General features: G+C 38.3%; 1 protein-coding gene across 7 annotated transcripts in view; it reads left to right on the plus strand.

Moving 5' to 3' along the window:
- The window catches only part of KLHL32 (kelch like family member 32), a 99,661-nt gene that overhangs the window by 49,122 nt on the left and 25,409 nt on the right, over nucleotides 1-25,130 (plus strand). For 5 of the 7 annotated variants that reach the window (XM_009275399.1, XM_019471050.1, XM_009275400.1 and 2 more), the window contains one exon: nucleotides 8,803-9,018. The exons of the other annotated variants lie outside the window; for them this stretch is intronic. In XM_009275399.1, coding sequence (XP_009273674.1) covers nucleotides 8,803-9,018 — 216 coding nt within the window. The remainder of the gene's footprint in view (nucleotides 1-8,802; nucleotides 9,019-25,130) is intronic. 7 annotated transcript variants of the gene reach the window in all.

Consider the following 25,130-nt stretch of genomic DNA (forward strand, 5'->3'; position numbering starts at 1 on the left):
GCGTTTTTTTTTTTTTTTTTTTGCCACAGCACTGTTCTGAGAACGGATGTTGCTATTTATGACCGCTTCTTAGTGCCTCCTGATGGCCTGTAAGTGTTGTTCCAAATAGAGCCTGGTGTATTTTCTGTATCAGCTATGTTACTGGTTCTCAGATATTTCTTTTTTAATGTGATCACTTTGCCAGGAAAGCCAGACAATGCTCATATTTTGTCATTCTCATAATTTGTTACCCCACTGCTTTTGCAGAGTCTTCTGCAAACTCTGCGGGCAAAACTTGCCATTCTCTAGTTCAATTAAACTGTTAACAGTATTGGACCAAGAATCAATTCCTTGAAGACTTTGCTGGAAAAAGTTACACTGCTTTATAACTTACCATTAATAACTTCATTTTGAGATTGTCATTGAACAAATCTTTGATGCATCTAAGATGCATCCTACTAAAAGTATGCAATATATGAAATTTCTGAAATATTATAACGCTCAACTTTCTCTAATACTCCTTGCGTTAAATTTGTCCCATTTTATTCTGCCAGTATTTCTTGCAAACTTGGGAAAATGAGCTCTTTTGAGATTTCCAAAAAATAAGTTCCCCTACTGATGCCTTGTTCCTTTCATACAAGTCAAATGTTAGTAGGTAGCTGGGGTGATGTGGTTCTTATAATGCATTAGGAACTACTGATTTCAAATTGGTGACTGATTCTGCTTTGTCTATGAAAATTATACTCAGTATTGAGTTATCCCGCACTGGATTCAGCCTTTCTGTAGATAGGCTATCACATACTACCTTAAAATTCTGAGAAAGTTTTGTTGCTTTGGGTTGTTTAGCAAATATTTCTGAGGTCTGAATTTGTCTGTTAATTAACCCGTCATTCCACACATTTTAGACAGTTTGTTTCATTCTCTGGTGATATTAGATGTCCAGCTCGCTACAGTTACCCTTTTCCAATTCTCCATTTTTAGATGTGTTTATTGGCTTTGTAATCCTTAAGCATCTGGTGACAGGCTATTGCCTGGGATTCTGAAGCAGAGACAGGTTTTTAAGAAAAGTGGTCCCTCACTGGGTTTATTACAGAGCACACGTATACATCATTGACATGTTCCAGAAATAAAATGTCATAAAAAGATTCTGAAACAGAGTTGTTTGAATCATATTATATATTCTTTGCACATGAACACCTCCCCTGTTCTTATTTATGTCTAGAGTGTTAACATTAGTATATTGATAATTTTGGAATATGCTCCCTGTTTGTTCTTTAGCGCAACATCATGAGTGTTGCCTTCCATTTTTACTTAGTGACTACTATGTTATTATCCATCTTCATCATTAGTCATTTACATTTATGCAGAACAGTTGCAGGAACTATCACCCAGCCTCCTTGAGAAGCCACGTCTTCTCTGGATTGTGATTCTAACTTTCCTGCGAGATTCCAGCACTGTCTGCCCCTTGTTATCTCTGAGCTTCTTGTCTGGACCTGCTCTCCTGTTCTTTGGTCTGGGTTTTTTTCATGCTTCCGCATTTGAAAGCGGTAGTGTCTTTCTCTGACCTGCCGGGGCTCCGGAGTGGATCCCGAGCAGCACAATAGAAACGGACTTTCAGCCTTCAGGTTTTGTCATTGTGATTTGGCCCACAGTGGGCAATGATGCAGACAGGATCTTGCTTAGCTGTGGAATAGATTATGGACAGTGCAGCTAGAATGGGATGAGATTTTAGCTGCAAAGTTCAAAGCGGTCATTACTGAGCATATCCAAACTATTTATTTTTCTAGAGGCTGTTGAGGGGGGTCAATGGAAGTTTTTCACAGTGATGGCGACTCCTACGAGCTATTTCCATTCTGAATATTTTTAGTGTGGAAGAGCAATGGTCTTTTGCTGTCAGTCTCATTCTTCGTAATGTGTAATAAGTTTTTTGAGATGTTTTCAAGAGATTTTAAAGAGATTTATCTCGAGGCTGGAAAATGTCAGCCTTGAAGTATTAAATGTTGGCAAAATAGTAAGTTATTGAAAAAAGGCATTGGAAGGGGGAACTGCCAGGTACCTTAATACGTCTACTAACAGATCTATCAGGAATGTTGGTTTTTTTATTTTTTTTTTTAACACTCTCCCCATCCCCTCCATGTTGGTATCACACTTTAACATACTGTGTATTAGAAACATATTTTCTACTTGTATTTTCACTATGTTTGAAAGTTTTCATACTTTATATTCATTTAAAACTTACTTTGTTTTTCAGAATATTAAGGGGATTTCCTTGCCTACTTTTGAAACAAATCTTAAGAAAATTATTGAAATAATTTTTCCCCCAATAAGTAACTGGTATGTACCGGGACAATTACAAGATCTGTTACTCAAATACAGAAAGAAATTAAATAAGCAATTGGAAAGTAATTTCTGAGCATCCTCAGTAGAATCTACTGCATCTCAGTGGATCGTACTCAATTCCCATTTGTAACATCATATTATTTCTGTCCTGCCGGGCAGACAGAGGGCTGTTACTGTGTCTCACTTGAGGACCAAGTTTACAGAGAATTTTTGTGTATTAAATCATAGGATGGCTTTGAGCTACTAATGTGATACCATCAAGAAAAAGGCAGTTTGAGTCTAGGATATTTCATGCAAGGTAATTTATAAAGCTAAGGAAATATTAATGCTGGTGTACAAGGTACTGCTGAAAAATCATGAGTACTGCGAAGAGTTTTCCCACGCAAAAGAATAAATGAAGTCAAACTGAGAGAGGTGTAGAAAAGGACAGCTGACATGATCAGGAAGGCCTGTTTTACGTGAGGAGATTAAAAGAGCTTGGCTTGTTTAGTCTAGCAAAATGAGGGCTGAAGAGGAATATGATTGCTTTCAGTAAATATATCAAGGGAATAAATACTGGGGGAGGGGGGAGCAGGGAGAGAGTCAGAGTGCTGTTAAAACTGAAAGATAATGTTGGCACAGGAACAAATGCATATAAACTGTCTGAGTAAATTAAGCTGGAAATTAGGAGACAGAGTCTCAAAATCAGCTGAGCCTTCTCATAATAGTAGTTGGGAGCAAGAACAGAGCGAGTTTTAAAATAGATCTTTCTTAATTTGATGAAGATGATTTGATGAGCTTGTCCAGTATAGTAGAGGAATAGGCTTCCACTCCTGTATTCTCATGGCCTTAAACTGTTATTAGTCTGCAAAAGAATTGGAAGCAATAGTATCATACAGTCCTGTTTTTCTTTATCCTTCTTGTTGATGGTAATTATTTTTTTAACTGCTACTCCCGTGAACTTTGGGTTTTTGAAGGACAAAACTTGCTTTTTCTGGATTTGACAATATTAGCAACAAAAAAAAGAAGTGAACATTTACCATAAAAGATTGCTGGTGGTTGATGGACTAGCCAAGTAGTTTTCAGCTTTCCTCAAGCACTGTAGTAATTCTGAAGAGTTAGCAAAAATATAAAGTAATGAAACGTGTGAAGACTATGTACCAATATTCTGTGATTTCTGCTGGAGTAAAGAATGCAGGATTATGTCATTCCTCATAATATATTTGAAGAAAAGACAGGCTCCCATAATTGGCAAAACCTGCAAACATTGATAAATGTGATGAAATCCTCCCTTTGGGTTTCTACTGTCTGAAATGGTATAAAAGGGCCAGGTGAAGGGTTAGATGATCTCCATGTTCCATTTCATCCCTGTATTTTTATTTGTTAAATAATATTGATTGCTACAGTTATCTTGCCAAAGAATACCTGCAAGATGCAAAGCCAGGTGAGATATGAAGCTTTTCATCTGGGGAGTTTCTGTGCCAGATGCAGTTTAAAAAAAAAAAAAAAAAATTAAAAAATTCCCACAGCAGCATCTGTTTAGCAAGGGAAAGCAGCTGTTGGAAACTCTGCAGAACCTTACCTGTGGGGTTGTTCCAATGTTACCATGAAACTTTAACTGTGTAGTCTTAATGATTCATTATTAAATTTTTTTCCATGATACACATAATCATGTATGCAATATATGAAAGGTATGTATAATCAGGGTCCCTTAAAAGATTTAATTGGATTGCCATTTGAAAATATTTGTACTATTTAATGACGTAAATTAATCTATCTGAGATTCTAGAAAATGTTTACTTTTTTGGTTTTACTTTTGAGTATCTGCATATGGCATGTTTTGCTTTTTTTTTTCCAAAGACCAGACATATGTCTCATCACGTGAGCAATCTGAGAATGTCATGTCTTTCCACTGTGCTTGTGAAGGTCACAGGCCTCCTCCGTGCCTTTGAAGAGGGTGCTCACTAGCACTAGCCAGCAGGATTGAAACTAAGCAGGTATAGGGAAACACTAAGCGAGAGGGGAAATGAATTCTCATAGGGAAGAGGGAAAATAGTAGGGCTGAAATATTTTGATATTGTTGCTTTTGTACTTAGCTCCAGACCTACTTTGAAATAACAGCAAGGATGTGAAATAACTTTTCATGCTTAAAAGAGAAAACAAAAGCAAGACTTACAGAAAGTGTTGAGAAAGCAGTGATCTACCAGAAGAATCAATTTTATAAAATGAGTCATTTAAAAAGTCATCCTTTACTGTGCCTATAAATACATCTACAGTCTGCACTGATCTTGTAATAAATGTAAACACAGTTTTATACATCGCAAAATTCTGACCCAGCTGTTCCACTGTGACCAGGCTTCAGCAAAATGTCTTTCATGGTTCAACTGGATGGCTTTGGTGTTTAGTGAAGAAAAAATTTCAAATAAGATCTAAAATACAGTTTTTGAAGGATTTGTGCTTAGTATGAAATAGGTATGTGCTGTTGAGTACGTGAATGATCTGTTAGTTCTTAGGTAAATGTGTGAGGTTTTGCAGAACTAGAACCTTTTGATACAGAAAGGAAGAGCTAGAACCAACAGAACCAGATTCCCTTTCTCTTAAAATTGTGTTGATCCCTTTTGTGTCAGATAAGTATATTTTTGTCACTACAATTTTTCATTTTGTTACTATCCCTTATCTATTTAGAGTCTGTCTTTGCTGTGATTTATGTCAAGGTTCTCTTCTGAATGGTGCAGCTGGTTCATAGTATTTAACATAGCAGAGAACCTGGAGGACTTGGGGTCAAGACCCTGTTGTGCTAGGTGCTGCTTAAGGATTTTGAATAAACACATCCCTGTCCCAAAGACCTCACACTTCCTTTTTTGCTTTAAAGAGGCTGAACCCCTTTTAGGGAAAGGGGAAATAGTGTCACCGTGCAGCTCTTCTCTGTTACAGCAGCAGGGCTAGTCATTTAATACCTTGATTTACAACAGTGTTGTAATCTAAATAGGAAGCAGGTGGAGTTACAACTGGGTACGATACTTTGGATATTAATGGCTTGGCTTGGCAGTGGAATTCTAAAGCTGTATATACTTTTTCTGTCTTAATTATGCATTCATTAAAAGCTTTTATACCCAACAGAATAAAGTAAATATTGTTTGATCTCTGTAGTGTGCTCCCAGACTGTAGATTTGCACAGCAGGGTCTTGATAATCTGAATAAATTGTATTTCCCCAAGGAGTTTATCTTTCAAATAAGGTCATAAAGAAATGCATTCTTTCCCCTTAGTTCTCCTTGTGCTTTTTCTGCTATTTATAACATGTAGCAGAGGAACAGAAGTATATTGTAGTCTGCTGTGTACTTGGTTATGATTAACTCTAATTTATCAATCTGTTACTTACATCCTTTTCTGTGGCTTGTGCAAGGCAATTATTCTTTAAAGTACAAACGAATAAAGATGGATTTGGAAGTAATTTAAATACAATGTTTATATCTATTATTGCTGTTTGACAATTTATCATATCTCTATATTAAAATACACCTCCGTATTAAAACACGGACAGTGTCACATCATTTATTTTGAATATTTAATATTGTCGACTTTCAGATTATGTTTGTTCGGAAAACTGATTTTCTTTTACGAGGGTTTTAAATGTCAGCTCGTTGTTAAATTGGTTTGACATCTAAAGGTTGATACTGCTGAATCAAAAGACCAGTAGTGTAGAACAATGGGTTCTCTTAGTTCAGAGAGCGGGGAAGCAGGGGGATGTATAGTAAGTAGCATGCATAGGATCAAAGATAGTTTCTCATTTTAGAAGTAGACACTGACAAACAATTGGCCAATTTATTAAATTGGTTTGAATTTGCTGTGAGACTTTACAACTATTTCAACTGTTAGTAGTAAGATCTGTATATATAATCTTACACGTATTTTCTTAGTCAGAATGTGTTTCGGCGGTGTAACATACATCATATTAGAAGAGATAGGATCACTACCTTTCCCTAATTCTCTTCAGCTCTTAGTGACAGTTCTGCTTGTGTTCATATTTCATCCTTCAGTTCAAAAAAGATAAGAGGTATATATTTAAAAGTTTATAAAAACAAGATTAAAAGTTTCAGTAATTTACGTAAGCCTGTTTTGTATTGCATGTTTTTAAAGAACGTATACTGCGATACAGTACCGGAAGAAAGTATATTTGGCCTCTTCAACTGTATGACAGCTTTCATAAAAAACTTCAGTTGGAGTTGATTTGAGGGGATAGGGGAGTTTGGGGGATCATCAAAAATACCCAAACCAAAAATGAAGGCTTACCAGTGCCTTTCAGATTTCACTGAAAATGTGAAGATTTTTCAGGGGAAAACTGCATTTATGTGTCATATTACTGTTTCTCTCTAACGAGGAAAGATTTTGTTATGGTATCTCCAGTATTGTCCACTTCAGAAGAATGTCCACCAAAAGCTGTCTGTCCTTCTTCATTGACACTTAGTGGGGTTTGATCAGGCCTGTATTTTAGTTGGGCTGTTGATCCTCAGATCACAATGCTTGATTGTTTATTTGTTTATTTTAATCCTCCCCAGATATAGCTGTTGACTACAAAAGAGTTCAATAAAAACACACTGAGCTCTTCTAAATCTCTTTCTGAATGTTTGGCATTCATTCAGTTAGGGAGTTCTTTGAAAAGATAGTCTTCCAAACTAGGGACAATAAACCACAGCATTTGACAAGCAACAACCATGATGTGGAGTTTGATTATGCTCCTATGCGTTGTTGCCACCACTGCATGGCCATCACAGAAGTGGTGGTGTGAGGTACCATCTGTGATCTGCAGACATGAAATCACCGAGCAAGCACACAGACCAGATACTTCTCATGTAAAATTCATTCCTTTCTCTCTCTTTCTGCAATTGGGGAGGATTTATCCTTACCTCCTCTATGTTAGTGTGAAGAGGAACTGACACTAGCCTATCTGCGGCTTTTGGGATGACGGCTGTTGGTGCTCGTTCTGGCAACGTAAAGAACGTTTCTTTGTTCTTCCAAGAAAAGAACGTGAAACTCCTATGCAGCGGTTTAAGCAGATAATGAATAGGATTTATCTGTAATGTACAAGCCTGCCAGGGAAGGTGCGCTGCTCAGACTGGGAGATTATGTAACAAGCAGGAGCCTCCACAGGAATTTGATTCCGTTTCCTCCAGTACTGACTCCTCTAAGCAGGTGAAAAAAATTCTTTCTCCACTCTCCATTGCATATGCATAAACAGCTCCACAGTCATTGGGACAGCCACCCAATTCACACGTTCAAGATGTAGTCCATAAAACATTCCAAAAAACCCCCTCTTCGCACTTTCCCATCTTCCCTGTTGCTCTGCTCTATCTGCCAGCCGTGCAGCTCATTTGACATTTACAAGATTTCTTGTCAGTTTCATTTGGTGCTGCCATTCCATCCAGCAGAGCAGTGAAAGTGAAATTGACTTAATTTAGTCTGTTTCTCTTTCCTGCTCTAGTCCCTGCGTTAACTAACCAGCAAAGTGAAACTGACAAGACTTCTTGTCATTTTCACACGTGGAGCTGGTCAAGGAGAAGGCGGCCGATGGGGAGCAATGCGGTAAATTGGAAGATGAAAACCAGGATTGCGGAGGGGAGAGGAAGAGAAGTGTGAGCATACAGCAAGAACAGAGAAAACGGGTAAACATGCTTATTTCCCAGACGTCCTGGGCGCTTTTCTCTAATACGGATGAATTCTTGGCCTCTCCCCTGAAGAGAGCGTATGGTCTAGAATAGAAGCAGTTAGCTGTCCAGATGCTAATTTACAAGGGATGCCAAGTTGAAAACATTAGCCTGTAAATATAGGTTATCTGTTACCAGGATGGAAAAAACTTCCTGCACTGAGTTAGTGTAGCTTTTGTCTCTGCAGATTTTCTGCTGCTAGAAGGAGGGGGAGAAAGAATACGAGGCCAACATCCGCTATAGGTTGATGTCAGTGATTGGAAAAAAAGGGCCTATTTGTTCATTGAAGATAAATTTATACGTAATAAAACGTAGCTCAGCATCTCATATTTTGTGAGGTTTCATGGAACTAAAAGTTGTTCTGCACAGGTGCTCTAGCTCGATCTAAACAGTAAATAATGAACAAACAATTGCTTTGTAACAAACCGTTGTAGTTAACAAATACATTTTTTTAATCCATTTGTTAACTCTGCAAGCTCCTGTCATACAGCGTAGATCATACTGTTTTATGTACTAATCCGTATTTCTTACAGATGCTGTATGCATATATAACCTTAGCAGTTGTAATATAAATTAGTACCATCATATATATTTGCATATGCACAGGTAACATTTACACATACATTTTGAATAAGGCTGTGTTAATTAATTTCAAGTTATATTACCTTCCTTCTCCACAGCTCCAAATGAACAACCTTTTTTCATTATCTGAGACCTGTGGGGTTTTTTGTTCTCTGTTTTGTGGTTTGTTTTTTTGTTTTTTTTTTTCTGAGACGTATTTTGTTTGCTTCACCCATTTAGGAATTAAATAGTTTTAATTACTTGGACCTGTATAAGCTTGCGGACCTCTTCAACCTCACTTTGTTGGAGAATGCAGTGGTTGACTTCTTAGTAAAACATCTCTCTGAGCTATTGAAGAGTCATCCTGAAGAAGTTCTGGCACTCCCATACTGTCTCCTTCGAGAGGTTTTTAAAAGCGATAGACTCACTTCACTCAGTGAAGAACAAATCTGGCAGGTAAGGAGATTGGTGAACAAGCAGAATGTGTGATACTCTATAAACCACAGCAGTAATCTGTTGTTTTGAAACCCTGGAGCAATCTCGAGGGAGAATAAGCGCTTGAGCAAAAACTGTGAATAACAACTGAGGGAAATTTTTAAATGAAATTCAAAAAATGTTGTGTTAATGCAATTAGTTTGTTTGAAAGAGAAATTTGTCTTACTGCTTAACTTGTGTTACTCGGATGTGGCCAGAGATTTTCTTCCAGATCCAACTTTGTTGGGGGGAAGAGATGTCCAATACATGCAACTCATTTATCGTTGCCTCTGGTGAGGCTAGTGCCACAAGTCTGGCAGCAAACCTGCTTCTGCAGTCTCTCCCATTCACTTCAGGCAAACTTAGCTGTGTAACTTCAGTAGTCATTTAAATTGTCTAGGCCACTACAGCTGACTTTGCCTGAAGCAAATTAGCGAATCATCACACGTGCTGCTCTGCTCAGAGATGAGTGGAGGCATCAGTGGAAGGTTTGTGGCAAGAAGCTGGAGGTGGTGATCATTTCTTTAAGAAGAGCTGGCTTTAGAAAAGGACCAGGTTGCTAGCCATAGAATATTAACAAGATAAAAGCATTATGTTGTGAACTTTAGTGTGGAGGGGGGTGGGGTGGGAAACCTGATATGAGAAACTTTACATAGCCTGTAAAGAGAAACACAAAAACTAAACCAAAATCTGTCCTTGGAAACATTCCCATCATATGTCTGTAAAAATCGCAGTTCACGATATAGTAGAAGGAAATATCTATAACACTGGTTACCCAAACACTTCTTTCTGTTTCCTTTTTGCTGTCGTGTTTTATAGAAGGGAAGTATTTCAGGGTATTTCAAGGTAGAATGTAACTTCCTAAAAAGAAAGCACAGGGTTTCCTTCAAGCAAGTGGGTTATCTTGGTCCAACAGAGAAGACTGAGAGTCAGAAGATTGATTTATATTTCAGTCCCTGTTATTTATCTACTTATCTTTTGGATTATTCTAAGCAAATCATTTCATCTATATGCCATCGTTTTCTCAAAGTGTAAAATGTGTGTTTGTCTGTGGGGCACTTCATGTTCTGTAGAGAATAACATCATTCAGGAACGAAATATTTATTCTTAAAAAATAAGAATGTCTAGTTAAGCTCTTCAAACCACAGAGACAGTACGCAGATGTAACTTAACCCTTCAGTCTGATAACTGGCATATTTGCTTCCGAAACTTTGAGGCTTTAGATTATGGAGTATTTTACAAAGATGATATTTTCTGCAAATATTAATATAAAGTTAGACTCTTGCCTGTCCTAGTCTCTGGAGGATGTCTGTACTACAACAGAACCTGCTGCACACTACCCATGATGGTGGGTTTGGTTTGGGTTTTTTTAGGCATGATACTCTGGAGTCCCAGCCCACATTCCCTTTATCAGAAAAGGTTTTAATGTACAAGTTCATATATGGGGCATGGCTGATTGCCCAATTGGGTTTTATCATAATTTCTCTGCAGGGTTAGTGAAATCTCCTAGCTACATGCTTGGGTATACTTTTGCTAGAAAAGTTGCTACAGAAAGCCATACGAGTATTATTTAATGCCAGCTCAGTAATGAACAAGCATATACAGAGTAATACGCCCTATGCAACCTGCTGAAACAAAGTTTGGGAAGTGGGAGTTTTTAAATCTTGTGTCATTGTCCTGTCCTGCAGGAAGAACTCGGATATCATTTTCTTCCTTGTGTGCACGCCGGTCAATGAACACTTCATGAGGCAAATATGACAAAGGTTCTGTTTCTGTTGCAGGGTCACACTGAGGAGAGATACTTATAGGTAATGTGCTGCTTTTTGAGTGACAACAAACTCCACACTGTCCATTTAAGTGTTATCATAATTGCCTCTCTAAAGGTTACTAATGCTGTTCGGAAGAATTTTTTTAAACTAGTTTTCCGCTGCAGGCAAAACGTGCATGTGTCTTTTTAATTCAGTCTGTACAACCAGGAATAAATATATATTTATAAATATTCTGGGTCCCCAGAATGAATTAAAAGACACACATAAATATTTACCAATTTAGGTATTCAGAAGGCAATAAGAAACTGGTTTTTTGCTTTATCTTAGTAAATAAGTAATTCCCTCATAGTCAACCCAATAGAAGAAAATCAAATCAGACCAGCTATATTGCCTCAAGTGTAGTTAAGTTCATCATTTTTGCTAAGGTTATAGTGGTAATGCAATATACCATGGAAGAATCTAATATTCAGCCCAGGGTGAAGATTGGGTATGCCAGAGGATTAGTGTCAGGGTGCTTTATAGAAGTGAAACTTGATGGACAGGCTGGAGACAGATCTACAGAATCTCATTAAATTGCTGAATTGTTCATTACTGAGCACTCTCACTGTAATAAAGTGCTCATTGACTTTGACAAATCCCCATCCCATGTCTTAAGGAAGAACAGCAAAGCAAGAGGTGTTGGGGAAGCTGGAGGAAATTGGCACAAAGTGGGGCAGATAATAGAAAAGCTGGTGGGGGATGCTACCGTTTGATTTGTCTGTCTTACCTGTGACTAGTGTGGCCTCCTGCGCACACACATGCATGCGTGTTATGGCGATTCGAATTCAGCATGTCCCCAAGGCACCTTTACTTCTAGGGCTCCCATGAAGCCCTAAGCACAAATTAAAGCTTCCCTCAGAGAACCTCTGGAAAGTGTGCCACTGTCTGCAGAGCACAGTTATTTTCACTAGTTTAAATTCCCAGTGTCCATTGGACGATTCAATCCTCATGCACATAAAGATTAAGTTGGTTATTTTAATGCGTCAAAATGTGTACGCAGAGTGATGCTTGAATGTGGTTTAAACTGACGTGACTGCAGCTCATATCTGGCACATTTTGGATTTTTGTTAGGCTACCAGTTCACAGTTGCCCAATTTTAGTGAATATGGTGAAATATAACCTTGAACAAACCCAAGTTTGAGAAACTTAAACAGTAATATTAATGTCAGTATACTAGGATGTGGATTAATGTAAAGTACTACAGTAATTCCTGTTGATTCTTTCGGAAAGAAAAATGTGACTTCCAAACCAGGGTGAAGTGGACAAACTAAGTAGTTCATTCCCCTTTCTACCTCTGAAAATCTTAGGAAACTCTTTGGCCTAATGTAGGTGTCTTATTTTTAGTGGAGACAATAGACAAGGAATATAATGATGTATTTCTTAAAACAAATAAACAACAAAAAGAAAGCCCACCAGAAAACCTCTGTAGGCTGCGAAATTGAAACAATTTACTAGCCTCCATCATTAGGGATTTTTTTTAGCTAGGCTAAGCCAGTAACAATGATTATTAGGTGACATAGGATTTGTTTTCATATTGATTTTTTACATTTTACTAGCATGTGAGATTATGAAATATTATTTTGTATATATGAAATTTATGATTTGTCAGCTGCATTAAAATGTGAGTAAACTTAAAGCAGTGACATGGAAGAAAGGATTAAATAAAAAATGAAGAAAACCAAGGAAGAATCCTGAAGCAGTTGGAGGGGAAAAAGCAAATTCTTTGGTATTTTTCCTCTTCATCATGAGCTGTGCAGCACGCTTTTTTTCACAGGAAACGGTCATGATGAGGACATAGATGTCTAGTTTATCATGAAGTGAAAAGTGAATCTTTTTGTAATTGGCCATTATTAGAAAGGCTCATTGGCTCTACTTTAAGGAAGCAGATGAATTCTTTCCCTTGATAATTGAAAAGGTAACCAACCCTATATGACAGAACGTGTTCTCAGAGAAATCTAGCAGTAGAGGGCTTCTTGTTGGAACCATAGCAATAGTAGAAAGCAAGCCAAAGATTAAAGTAATAAACTGATGTTAGCCTTAGTTGTACTATAGTTATGCCTTATCATGTTCATTATTAAAAACTTCAGTGTCATGAGGCTTAAATGTTCATATTTCAAGGATCATACTAATAGTTACAGATAGAAATATCTACTGGGTCATTCTGTCTCCCAGCAATACATTGGTCAAATGATACCGTATTAAATACTGCACTTGATTCCAGAGTTCACCTTGGATCAGCTTTGGCAAAAAAATCTTAACATGAGATCAGTATAGATTAGTTTCTTCCTTCTCTCCTACTGGTTAAGTAGGTTGTTAAAGGATATATATTTTTTAAACAGCTAACATTAAAAATAGATCAATTTTAGTATTTGCGAGTACTTCTTCTGAAGTTAAGGTTAGGAGTTTTTTCTTGGTTTTTTACTTTGCCATGCAACTCATTTTCTTGGTAATCAACAGATAAGCAAGCAATCTAGGAAAAATTGGCAGAGTACTACTCTACCTGTATGAGTACTGCATGAGTAGTTTATTCAGCTAGAAACCATGCAACTATGCTGTGTCTTTTCCAGGGCTAGGCTCCCAAGACATTCCAGCCCTGTTAACTTCCTTGTGTGCAACTTGTGAACTTGTGTTCATAAAGCAGATGTTCCACATATGAAAGTCTAGCACAAGTTATTCCTTTTGTTACTGTGGATGTGATGTGCAAAATCAGTCTTTGGTCTCTGTATTAGAGAAGTGTCTTTGCGTGAATAAATAGAAAAACAGAAGACAGGAAGACTACAGTGTTACAGGTCAATATGAGTTGTTAAGCATCTGTTTTATAAAAATAATACATGTATAAATCCAATTTTCTTAATTACAGACCTGTTTATCCTTTTCTAAGGGAGGGTAAAGTGGTCTATTTTCAGCTGTCTTTTCTTACACTTGAGCTCTGTTTTGAATCTCCTGGTGGCATTTGTGGAGGGCCAAAAGTATTCTCCAGCAGAAATCCCACAGAGTTCAGTGCTGTTGGAAATTTTGCGGTGTGCACATTATAGCAGGCTGTTACGATGGAACAGTTCTCTGCTGAAGACAGGCCCACAGACATCTTCCATACATCTCCAGTGATGCCCACTTTTTCCTGTGCAGAACAGCAGTTTCTAAAGTGGGTTGTCAAGTTCCAGTACAAGCTTGCCATTCCTTCAGTGCAGTACTTGAATTTTTTTTGCTGTCAATCTTTTGATTCTACAGAACAATTTTTAACATGGAGAGAGCAAAATTCATGTTTCTCAGGGGTATATATATGTTTTGATGAAATGTGGACTAAGTGCCTTGCTAAATGTGAACTTAAGTTTTACTGCAAAACAAGTAACGACATAAAACAGTAAGTGAAGGAAAGCATCTTGGTAATCAACGTTGTTTCAACAGTATATTAGCCTTTCACTGTTCAAGAAATAAGCTTAAGTGCTCTCTTGGGCAATAAGTGAAATCATGTCTGGTGGTCTAATGCTCGTCCCTAATGAGTATTTAGCCTACATAGAAAACCACCACACTAAAACGTGGCTGTCAGCCTCTTAGCAAGAGAGGCATAGTAGAGAAGAAAGGAGTTTGATGCATATCAAGGCCGAGGTGAATTAGTAAGGCTATATGGGAAAACTAGCGTATTGCCCGTGCATGTTTTGCTGTGTTTTCACCCCCTTTTTAGTACCCTTTTCATGAGTAGTCTATGTAAAAGTGCCAAAGAGCCACCCTTGAATCCCAGTATCCACTGTGCTGGATCTGTGATGGTTGCACTGCGTATCATGACTAGCTGCAAGCAAGATTACATAGTTACCCTCAAATAAAAATAGTGGTAAAACATAACCTATGATAGGATGTAGGTTTCCTTTTCCTAAGGCTAATCCTCATAATCACAATCACAGGTATCTCGCCTGAATTGACTGTGTGCAATATTCCTTATGGTGTCTCCAGACTATTTGTGTGGGATTCATTTTTATAAACATAGGCATGTGCAGCATTTTTGGTAGGATATCCATGATACATAGCCCAAGCTGATAGTTCTGCCACAGGTTCTGCAAGGACATCAGCGTCCACTGGAGCTGCAGACTAGACAGGGTTCATGCAGGCTAGAGTGGATTGAGGCAGTGGATGTAGGCAGCTGAATCTCACACTCTGCTTTGCTGATGTGCTCAGGTCACGCACGTTTTTCCCGATATAATTTCTGCATCATTTGTAATAGTAATGGCATTTTGGCTTACAGTGGAAATGAATGCTGTCCCTGTTGGCACTGTCCCCTTACTTTATGAAACACCTTTCCCCTTTGTCTGCCTTAGCTTAAATCTAATGGGCTCTTAATCTTGTCTTTTACAGTAAAGTTTTGTGAACTTTATATATGCTTTTGTTCTGAACTTTTGAAAGTTTCTGCCTGTTATTTCTTGAATGTTAGCTAATCTTGTTACTGTTATTTATCAAGTATAGCAGTATAGAAAGGGATTTTCTATATTAAAACTAGGTTTATGTTAGGAGCAACTGTGTGCTCTTCTAATTTTCTTTTTGATACATGTCAGTTCCAATCAGAAAACTTGATTATTTTGCTGCTATTGCTGTGAGCAATAGAGAAATTGCTGGAGGGCATTACTTTTGCCTCAGTGTCCTACAGTAACATTGCCTCACCTTATTTATCCCAGATTAACTTCAGAACTGCACAGAGCATCACACCAGTATTTAGGAAGGCTGCTGTACCCACAGCTCTTGGATTTAGGTCACTTCTTCAGCTAAGCAATGGATGTGTGCTTTGATTTAGAAAGCCAAAAAGAGGATGCCAAGGTGTGCACACAGCAAGACCACTTCAGTGATACTGCTTTCTGCATTTGAATTAGTCTGTTATGGTGGGGTTTGTGTTGACTGTTTTGCTCTTTGTGGCACTGATCTATTGGAGACTAACTGAAAGATAGTTGTATTAATATGCAGGTGTATGGTTACATAAAGCTGCTGAGGCTGTTGTGAAAGCCGGGCATGGTTGGAAATATACCTTACTTCCATTTTTAAGTTAAAGAACAACATAAATAAAGTCTAAAACCCACAGATACCATGGATGATCAAATGAGGCAGTCTGTTGTTACTATCTTAGTTAATATCTTCCATTCAGAGATACAAATGTTAGTAATCTCTACTCTTTCAAAATCCCAGTAAAGCTGTTTAACACTGTTTCTGATGGATTTAAGCTTGTCAAAAATGATAGAAAATGAGAAGCTCCTTTGAGAATTCCCAGCTCCATATTTCAACAAGTTTTCCTTTGGAGCTGGTAGAAGCATTACCTCTGTTTGTAACTATGGAGCCAAAGAAGATGGAGAAAGAAAATTGAATTCCAGGTTGTCTAAAACCATACAAATTGTCATCAAGGTGTTAAGACAGCTAGAATCCAGTTTCGGGGTTAAGTGTTTCCGCTGTTACCTAAACTAACTGTGTAAAGTTAGATGAAGTAAATTTGCACCCATGTGTCTAGACCTGCTATTAAGTGGGTGCAATTCAGCATGACTGCTGAGATCTGACCAGCTGTTGTCCCTTGCTATCACTCCTGCCCCAGGACCAGGACACTAGTGGCTCCAGGAGGGTGAGGAGGCAAGGAGATGGAAAAGCAGTGGCACTCCTGCACATCCTTGCTTACTCCAACAGGGAGACCCTTGGCAGCTTCCGGATGTGTGAGTGGGCTGCGGAGCTGGGGGTTTCGTTGCCTCACGACAAAGAGGTCCTTATACTCCTTTGATCACTTTGGACTCCCTCCTGCCAGGGAGAAGTGGAAGAAATTATGATAAATACATTTGTCAAAAAGATCTTAAGAAGCCTCACTGTGAAGTGACTTCCAAGCTAGAGGTCTGTGTGGGATAGTAATGACAGATGGAAAGATCACAGTCTCTGAAGTGAGAATCTGTGCTGAAAAGCTCTCAAACTGCTCCTTTAGGGTGGAGCCTATTTTAATGTTCGTGTGAAACCGTATAGGTCTGAATTTTGAGGTTCACCTTTTAGAGTTGCAGTTGTTTCAATTTGCTTCAGATGTGATTTAGTTGGTTTAAATAATAAATTTGTTTTAATCTTGGAGTAGGGAAGCTCTAACATTCCCAATTCATGAGATACGTTTGGGATCTTAAATGCAATTACAAATGTGGCTCTAAGTGTTTAAGTCACTTTTAAAAAGAAATAACATTCTTAGGACAATTAGTTGATTTTGAAAATTAACTCATCACTTAAAAATAATATGAGTCCTGCGTTAATCTGAAGCCCATCATGTGGGGATTAAATCAAAGTCAATAAAATTGACATCATTAAGAAGATGTGATTTGATTAAAAGGGAAACTGTTCTGTTCTCAAAAAAGCTGAGTGAGCTTCTGCTAGTGTACTTGCTTGTTCTTTTTGTATTTAAAAAAGGAATGGTGGAAAAATATCCCTTTGTGAAAAAGCAGTCAAGAGAGATACCAGCTCCTATAATACATACGTAACTTTATTGTCATGCTGTCCTCTGAGGCACATTCTTCACGGGATTTGAGAAAGCAGAAGTAAATGGTCCGCTGACAGGAAAAGGCCTAAATGTTCCCACAGTTAATATTAGTGGGCCCATCCATGTTAACGTGAGGTTCCAGCAGCACTTTGGAGTTGAAGAATCAGGCTCACTAATGCATAACGTGGACGTCAGTGGCTAATGTTTGGTAACTGCGGGGGTGAAGTGACTGGGAGAAAGTAGGGGACACTCAGACAGCTTTTGGCTGTGAGACCTGGACGGGTAAGCTGACACTGTCCTTGTCAGAGGGTTTAGTTGGTTCATTAAAATAGTAAAGCAGAATAAAACAAAAATAAAGTTCCTGTAGTGAAGGTGCTGGTGGTATCACTGGTGTTAAAAAAAAAAAACAAAAAACAAAAAAACCCAAAAAAACCCAAAAAAAACCCCAAACAACACCTGGTGATTTCACTTGGAAAAATTGACCTTGGTGATTTTGTAGTAACATGGCATGTTGAGAGCATACATACATATAAACCGACTAAGGAGAGTATGTACTTTGATGTTCATTTTTGTGTGTGACCTAAGGTATTAATGACATACAAGTCCTGTATAGCTGTTGTCAAGATTATTATAGAAAATGATACATTTTTATGTGATTTGTTGGATTTGCCTATTAAATCCGTAGAAAATTATACCCTAACAATAGGGAAGAAAGGAATAGGAATCTTCCTACATTCAAGAACCATTTAGACTAATTTTCACAGAGCTGAATGGCATTTTCATAGAATTTTGTCAATTTTGTGCCTATTTCATTCTCTAACAATTTTTGCTCATGAAAGCTTGTAGATTCCTGTCTCCATAGAGAGCCACTATACGTCTAAAACATACTTCAAGGGAAAAAATAACGAGAGGAATAGCAATAAAAACAATGTGTATCAGATGGTGAAAGATTGTCATTTCTACTTATAATTATGTACCAGCAACTTATTTTAATGCTAAATGTGGCTATGTAAAGCTTCAGTGCATTTGATGTCAGCCTGAATGTTTCCTCTAAAAATAAAAATGAGCAAATTTAGATTTTTGAAATGATGGCTGCTGGGGGGGGAGGTCCTCTTCTTCCACCTCCCATGTGCTCTTGTCCTCACCCTGGTTGAGAAAAGAGAAATGCTATCATAAACTTTGATCTCCTTAAACTGAAATCAAATCACAGTTAAGAGTCCTAGTTAGATAGCTGTGTTTTTGAAGAGATAAGCTTCTGTTCATTGCAACTTCAATAAAACTTATCAGAGAGAAAGCACCTAGCAGTGTTGGTTCTACCATCATGACAAATGATGGAGGGTCCAAACTTGAGCATTTTGTGATGCGTTAGAAAATGGATGGCAAGAAGTTGTTACCTCAGAGCTTCTTGCCGTTTGATCCAGTTAGTAAAGAGAGGCAGATCTATTAGGCTTCATAGGTTTTAGGAACCCATGAAGCTACATTTTAGGAATGTTTATGATGGGGGGGCTTGCTTGTCGTTTCTAACTGTCTATGGCTGGACCTGTTTGAAAGGAAAAAGTGAGGTTCTGTCTTCAGATGTCATATTTTGGATTTGGTTTTATTGCTTTGCTTTGCTTTGCTCTGGATAGATTGTCACCCTCCGTGCTCCTTTCTGATCATCTTGTTAAAACAAAATTTACTTTGATTGCAGGAGTAAATAGAGCCTTTCCAGTGTGATCAATCCCAGGTCATTTGTTTTATTTGTGTACGCTTCCAGGTGTGACAGTCATTGCAGTGCACAGGAAAATAGAGTGGTTGTCAGTAGTGGGGTAGCTGTAAAGTCTGTTGCAATAGGGACTACACACTAGCTCATACAGGTTTTAAACACACAATTGTACATATGGAATGTCATTGCTAGGGGTTGCACTGGGCCTTGCTCCTTCCTTTGATCATAGTAGAAGAATGAGTTAGGTGCAAGAAGCACATTTGTAGATCTGCCTTTGTAGAGAAGCTCCAAACGACTGTAAAGGAAACTACTCCATGGTTTGAGGGCTTGATCACACAAGAATGCACTTCTCGAAGCACACTATGGGATAGTTTTGTCTTTGCTGCTCCAAGAAGGTTAAGAAAAAAGGCAGTGTTCTATTGCCTGTATGGAGATGTGCTTTTCAGCTGCAAAAATATCTCAAATACTTTCGTCAGATGATATTTAGGGATCTCTTTTGTCCTCAGTTTCAGATAACTGCATCTCACCAGGTTTCATTCTGTGGCATGGAGCACAAAAAAGTCCACAGGACTTTGGTAGTGGGGTAAAGAGATTCAGTTGTGGACAGGTTGAGGGGACAGAAGATTTTGTGTCAGCTGTACCATTGCTGTCTTCTGTCATATCACTTAATTTTTCTCTCTCTTAGTTCCCATGTTGGGAAAATGGTTGAAATATACACTTCTTTCAGAGCAGCTCGAGTTTTACTGCTTATAAATTGCTTTGAGATACTTGGAAGGAAAGTGCTATATAATTTTGAAGTTCAGATTCCCCAGAAGGTGTAAAATGGCAAACTTCCATGAGCTGTGATAATTTACAACAGCTGAGAGTTTACCTTCTGTCCCTACCTTACTTCACTTTGAGCTTGAGTAGATGAAAAGTTTAGTTTTTCCATTATAGCAAGTCTTTGCTTTAATATAATACGATTCATTACCATATATGAAGTTATATATTAATGTAGTTCGGCTAGCCTTTTGTAAAGCTGATTTTTGATCATAGTTATTTTATTGCAAGTCTAAAAAGCTGAAATATTTCTATTGAGGTTAGTCAATGTCTTCTAGGTAGGCTTCTGTCTAGTCTCATTTCCAGTAAATATAAGAAATGGTAAAATAAATGCATTGGATGAAGTGTGTAAAAGAAGTGAATACAGTTGTGAAAAGTGTATGTTCTATTCTTAACTGTTGTTATAAAACTGACATTTTTTTCTGTGTGTTTCATAGGAAACACATCAGAAATGAAACTAACACTGTCTGTCTCTCAACCTTTTTGATAAAATAATGGCCTTTCTGGGAAGGGCTGGTATCGTCACGTAGCATCAGGGAGGAAGGAAGCTTGTGGTAAAGCACTGGACTGAGAATGCGGGGGACTGTATTTGGTTGGTGGAGAGTTCATCTTTGGGATGAAGAATTCCTCCCTTCCTCACAAGGATGTTGTGCAGAAGCATTTATTAAAAATTTCTGAGGCGGTGATACAGCTGTTAAAATTGTTACTGATGGAGCTGTTTAATTGTGACTAAGAAATCTGCCAAAGTCAGGTAGGTTATGTATCCTTCCTTGTACCTGTTGAAGACTGTGCAGGACAATATTTTTGACTAGCAGCCCTGTGAGGAAATTGGACAGCTGGTGATTGATGCTTTACAGCTTAAATGCTTTAAAAAGATAGATCTTATCAGCACTTGAGAAAAATTGAGAAATATTTTTAATACATTGTGATTCACTTTAACGCCATTAATTTTGATAAATGTTTGCTATTAATACAGCTGCATTATGTACTTCTACCTTAATCACAGTATCGTATCATGAAATGCATCATTCGTGCTGCTAGACAGACTTCAACCAACAACTCTGCTTGCTGTGTGTTACTCAGTGCTGAAAGATCAAAATCAAATTTCTGCCTCTTGGAAAGTGGCTCACAGACTGCAGGCTGGTGTTCTGAAAGCTGCAGGTTGTCATCTTGACATCATGTAGATCCCAAACCAGCAAAACTCCAACCAAGACATATAACATTTCTTATTTAGCAGACCAAGACCTTCCTAAAGTAGTACTCTGGACAAATCCACTGCCGCTTTGCTTTTGCAGAGACTGTAAGAGGCCAGGGGGACATACACTAACAAGTGCTTTTACCTTCCAGATCTAATGAACCTTGGGATTTTCTAATCTTCCTTTCGGGCCACGTATTTCCTGAAGTCATAACTTATTTATATTTGGCTTCCCCCTCTATTGCCTGAGCCTACTGTCCAATTCCTCAGTCCTCCAAACCCTGTCCATCTGTGAAGCTGTGGGTCTGTGGCTGGATGGCTGGGGTCTGGAAGGATGCACGTTTTGTCTTTCCTGCCAGCTGTGCTCTCAGACTCCAGTTTGGGAATGCACTTCGGGGCCCGCCTTGCACACAAAGCCAGTGCCACTGCTGAAGCAGGGGTCTAGCGCTAGTGTGGGGATGGCTGGGTGGGAGTTGGGGACAGATAGCAGAATGACAGCATCTTTGAATATGTGGTGTGGTCCTTGTGGTGGGGACACTGTGAATGTGGTGGGGAAATGTGAATGTGAGACTTTGCTGTTTGTGTAGAGAAGCATGTTTGCTTCTGAGCCTTCCCAAACAAAGCATGTGGTGGCAGATCCCCAAACTGTTACTTCCCTTCTCCATTGGCATGTTAGCAATGTTTTGGGGTCATTCCCAAGGGTTCACTAAATTCATATGTATATTGTAAACAGCATCTTTATACTTGGAAAAGGTTGGGTGTTTTAATATTTGAAACAGGAGGCAAGGTGGAACTCAGCTGTCAACTGAGTGGAAGCACTGGGGGGAAGTACGTGCCAAATCTCTGGCAGACTGGGCAACTTTTGTCATGCTTCCTTTATCTAGGACTTGGAGCTAATAGATCTTCCTTAATTGGGCTGAGTTGGAGCCTTCATGCTATCTGAGGGTAGTAAGACTTTCCTCACTAAACAAAGAAAAAGCACCAGAGAGCCTGGTCATTTCAACCTGCTTACACCAACAGTAGGCTTCAATAAATTAAAGTGAAACAGGAACAAGTGAAAATGGCACCTTCTCTGTCAGCAAGGATGTGCAAGCCTGCTCACAGCTTCTTCAGCTGAGGGCACTTGTGTGTTTTCCACAAGGAGGTGCAGGAAACTTGAATCTTCCATTCTCTCCAAATTTTGCCAAAGCAGCCCCCAATTTTTCTTTTTTCTTTTTTTTCCTTTTCATTTGTGAGGCACTCTGATTCTGTGCCGGTGAGTAAGGTAAGAAACACCTAGTGGGATCGATTCATTTTCCATCCCTTAGAATGTGGGAATGAACAATCCACCAGAAAACTAAATATTGATGCTATCAGTGGCATGATAATTGGTCTCTGCTTTCATCTCCAAACAATCCCTTGCTTGGATTCCATTACTCATTCTAAGAGGAAAAGGGTTATTAATGCAGTGTTCTTTAATTTTTTTCTTTTGTGTGTGTGTGTGTGAGAGAGAGAGAACAGGAGAGCAATAACACAATAAATATATTGGCTAAGAGAAAACATTTGCAAGAGATCCTTGCATCCATTTTTTTTAATCTTCTCTTATCATGAAGAATGTGAGCCATGATAAATTGTTCTGCTAATCAAACAGCACTGAAAGGTTAGGTCATTGGAAGTCTTTAGTCATTTTGTGCTTTTCAAGAGTGAATTTGTTAAAATTATGCTGAATACCCACTTAAAGCCTGGGCTGAAAACCCTACCTGTGTTTTATAACTCTGCACTGTCAGAACTCATAATAAATCAAACATTCTTTCAGAGGTACTCATAAGGGAGAAAAAACCCTGTAAATTTAAGAGTAATTTCAGATTGTAAATGAAAAAGAGAGGCACGACTGTTCATTTGCACCAATCATGCCTTCCTTTCATCTGCTCTGATTAGGCCTGGTGCGGTTTCATCAAACTACTCCATCACTGAGCTGTCACTCCAGTCGTCTGTTGATTGAAAACAATCAGGGCTCTGATGGCACAATTATTCTGACCCTTTAACTAGAGGCTGCTGTGATAATGAAAGGTTGATTATGATAGTTTGTGCCTCTTTCAGTTTGCCAAGAAGGTTAATTTGGGCATCAGACGGATGTTTAATGGGCGCTTGCTGGCTACACTGAGGTAAATGAGAACGTGCAGTCTTCGATATTGCACGGATATAGTTTGGCTGTCAATCATTGTCATTTTGAGTTTGTGCCTCACACTCTGGAAATCACATTTTATTTTTTCCTTGGGATTTAATTTATTCTGTGCCCTGAGGAAGTTCTTTCACTCTGTGACCTTCACAGTAGCTTTCTCTGTCTTTTTTCCCCTTCCCTCAAATGGAGCCCAAAGGCATAATACATCTAGAGGAACATTTTTCTTTCATTTTTCACATTAAAAAAAAAAAGGAAATTTTAAAATCCCTGTTTATCAACTCACCCCGAACAGAGCAAATGTTTTAATTCTGATTGTAAAATCAGAATGTGCAAATGAAAGCATGCCTGCTTGCTAACGCAGCGCCACACAGGGGGCTGCTTACATAGACACACATTTGTAAAACTGACAAACAGGTAATTTTAAAATGTCTCTGTGTAAAGAGGGTGGGGGATGGCACAGCTTTATTTTCACAGGCTACACGCATATGCCTCAGCCTGGTGCCTTGTAAATATGGTCTCAGTCACTGTACTACAACTTTTTGAGTTGGAAGGTCTCTCTTCAAGGTTCAGGGGCAAAAGGCATTTCATTGCTGATTCAGAGATTATTAATATTTACTGTGTTCAGATTGAGAGAATCCTATGCATAATTTTGTAGTTGTTTGGCTCAAGGTGCAAAAGAAATGCAAATACCTCATAATTTTGATTGTTCTACATGCAGCTCATTAATGTCTTATTTTTATGCACATTTTTAATTCAAAATAAAAAGAAGAAAAAGATTTCTATCTTTAAGGCTCTCTGGCATCTAGGTTTGAGCCACTCATTTTCCATGCTGCCCGCAACTGTAAGGTAGCACCTGATTGATACAATTGCAAAGAGAGTCTGGAGGCTGTGCTACGTGGTTATGTACTAACTTCTAAAAATATTCACGTGCAACACATGCTTTGAAACATTGCGTTTGGTCGTTTGTTTTTTTTTTTCCAGAAAAAATTCTTCACCCATATGTTTTTATTCTTAAATGGGTGATACAGTCCAATGTAGTTCACCTTAAATAAAATGCTTAAATTGATATCCTAAACTCTCCGGGTTTTGTTCTTCGTAGTCTCTGGAGAGAGAGAAGGACTGAGACCCTTTAGAGATCCAAATTCAGGCCCTTAGGAAATCCCAGTTCATTTTTAAAAAGTGGAAGTTCATAGCCTTCAGTGGATTTTGTTTCAGAGCTTTAGTAAATGTCCTGGTTTATTCATAGGTTCTGCTCCTGGACTTGAGATTTGAAGAGCCGGGGTGGTGCTGACAATAGCCAGCTGAGACAGATAGTGGTTTTGAGGCAAGAGGTTCCAGTTTGGAACACCTGAGGCTTGCTGAGTTAGGTAAACTTCTAGGAGAGGCCAAATCATGTGCAAGTTGATGGCCAAAATACATATTTCTAGTGTTCTCAAACACTGAACTAGTAAACTCCCAAGTTTTGCTTTTTGAAGTTCCCTCAGTGCCATAAAGTGATTGCTATAGTAACTGTGTTGCTTTCATTACTCTTTTTGGCTTATCAATCAATAGGAGCAGATGTATAGCACTGTCCAGTATGCTAATGGTGCAAAGATAATTAATTTGATTTTTTTTCTGGCCTAACATGTTTGCTTAAGTTAAGCAACAGAAGGACTGCTCAGGTGAGATTTGTGTTAAAAGAAGAGATTTGTGGTTCTTTCTCTTTCCCTGGTATATATCATCATAAGATTGTCACACAGAAATCTGATAATTTGTGTTGAATATATCTGATATCAGTCCAGGAAAATACTTCCCTCCACTTTTCCATATTTAAAATTGTCCTTTCTCCTAAAATGAGAATGTTCACTATGTTATTGTATTTAAAATTTCCATTTGTTTTAATGAGACAATGTGAATTCATTGTTTTGAAACCTTATAAAATTTAATGTTTCCTT

This window comes from Aptenodytes forsteri, unplaced genomic scaffold (assembly GCF_000699145.1).
Source record: "Aptenodytes forsteri isolate BGI_AS27 unplaced genomic scaffold, ASM69914v1 Scaffold384, whole genome shotgun sequence".
NCBI lineage: Eukaryota > Metazoa > Chordata > Aves > Sphenisciformes > Spheniscidae > Aptenodytes > Aptenodytes forsteri.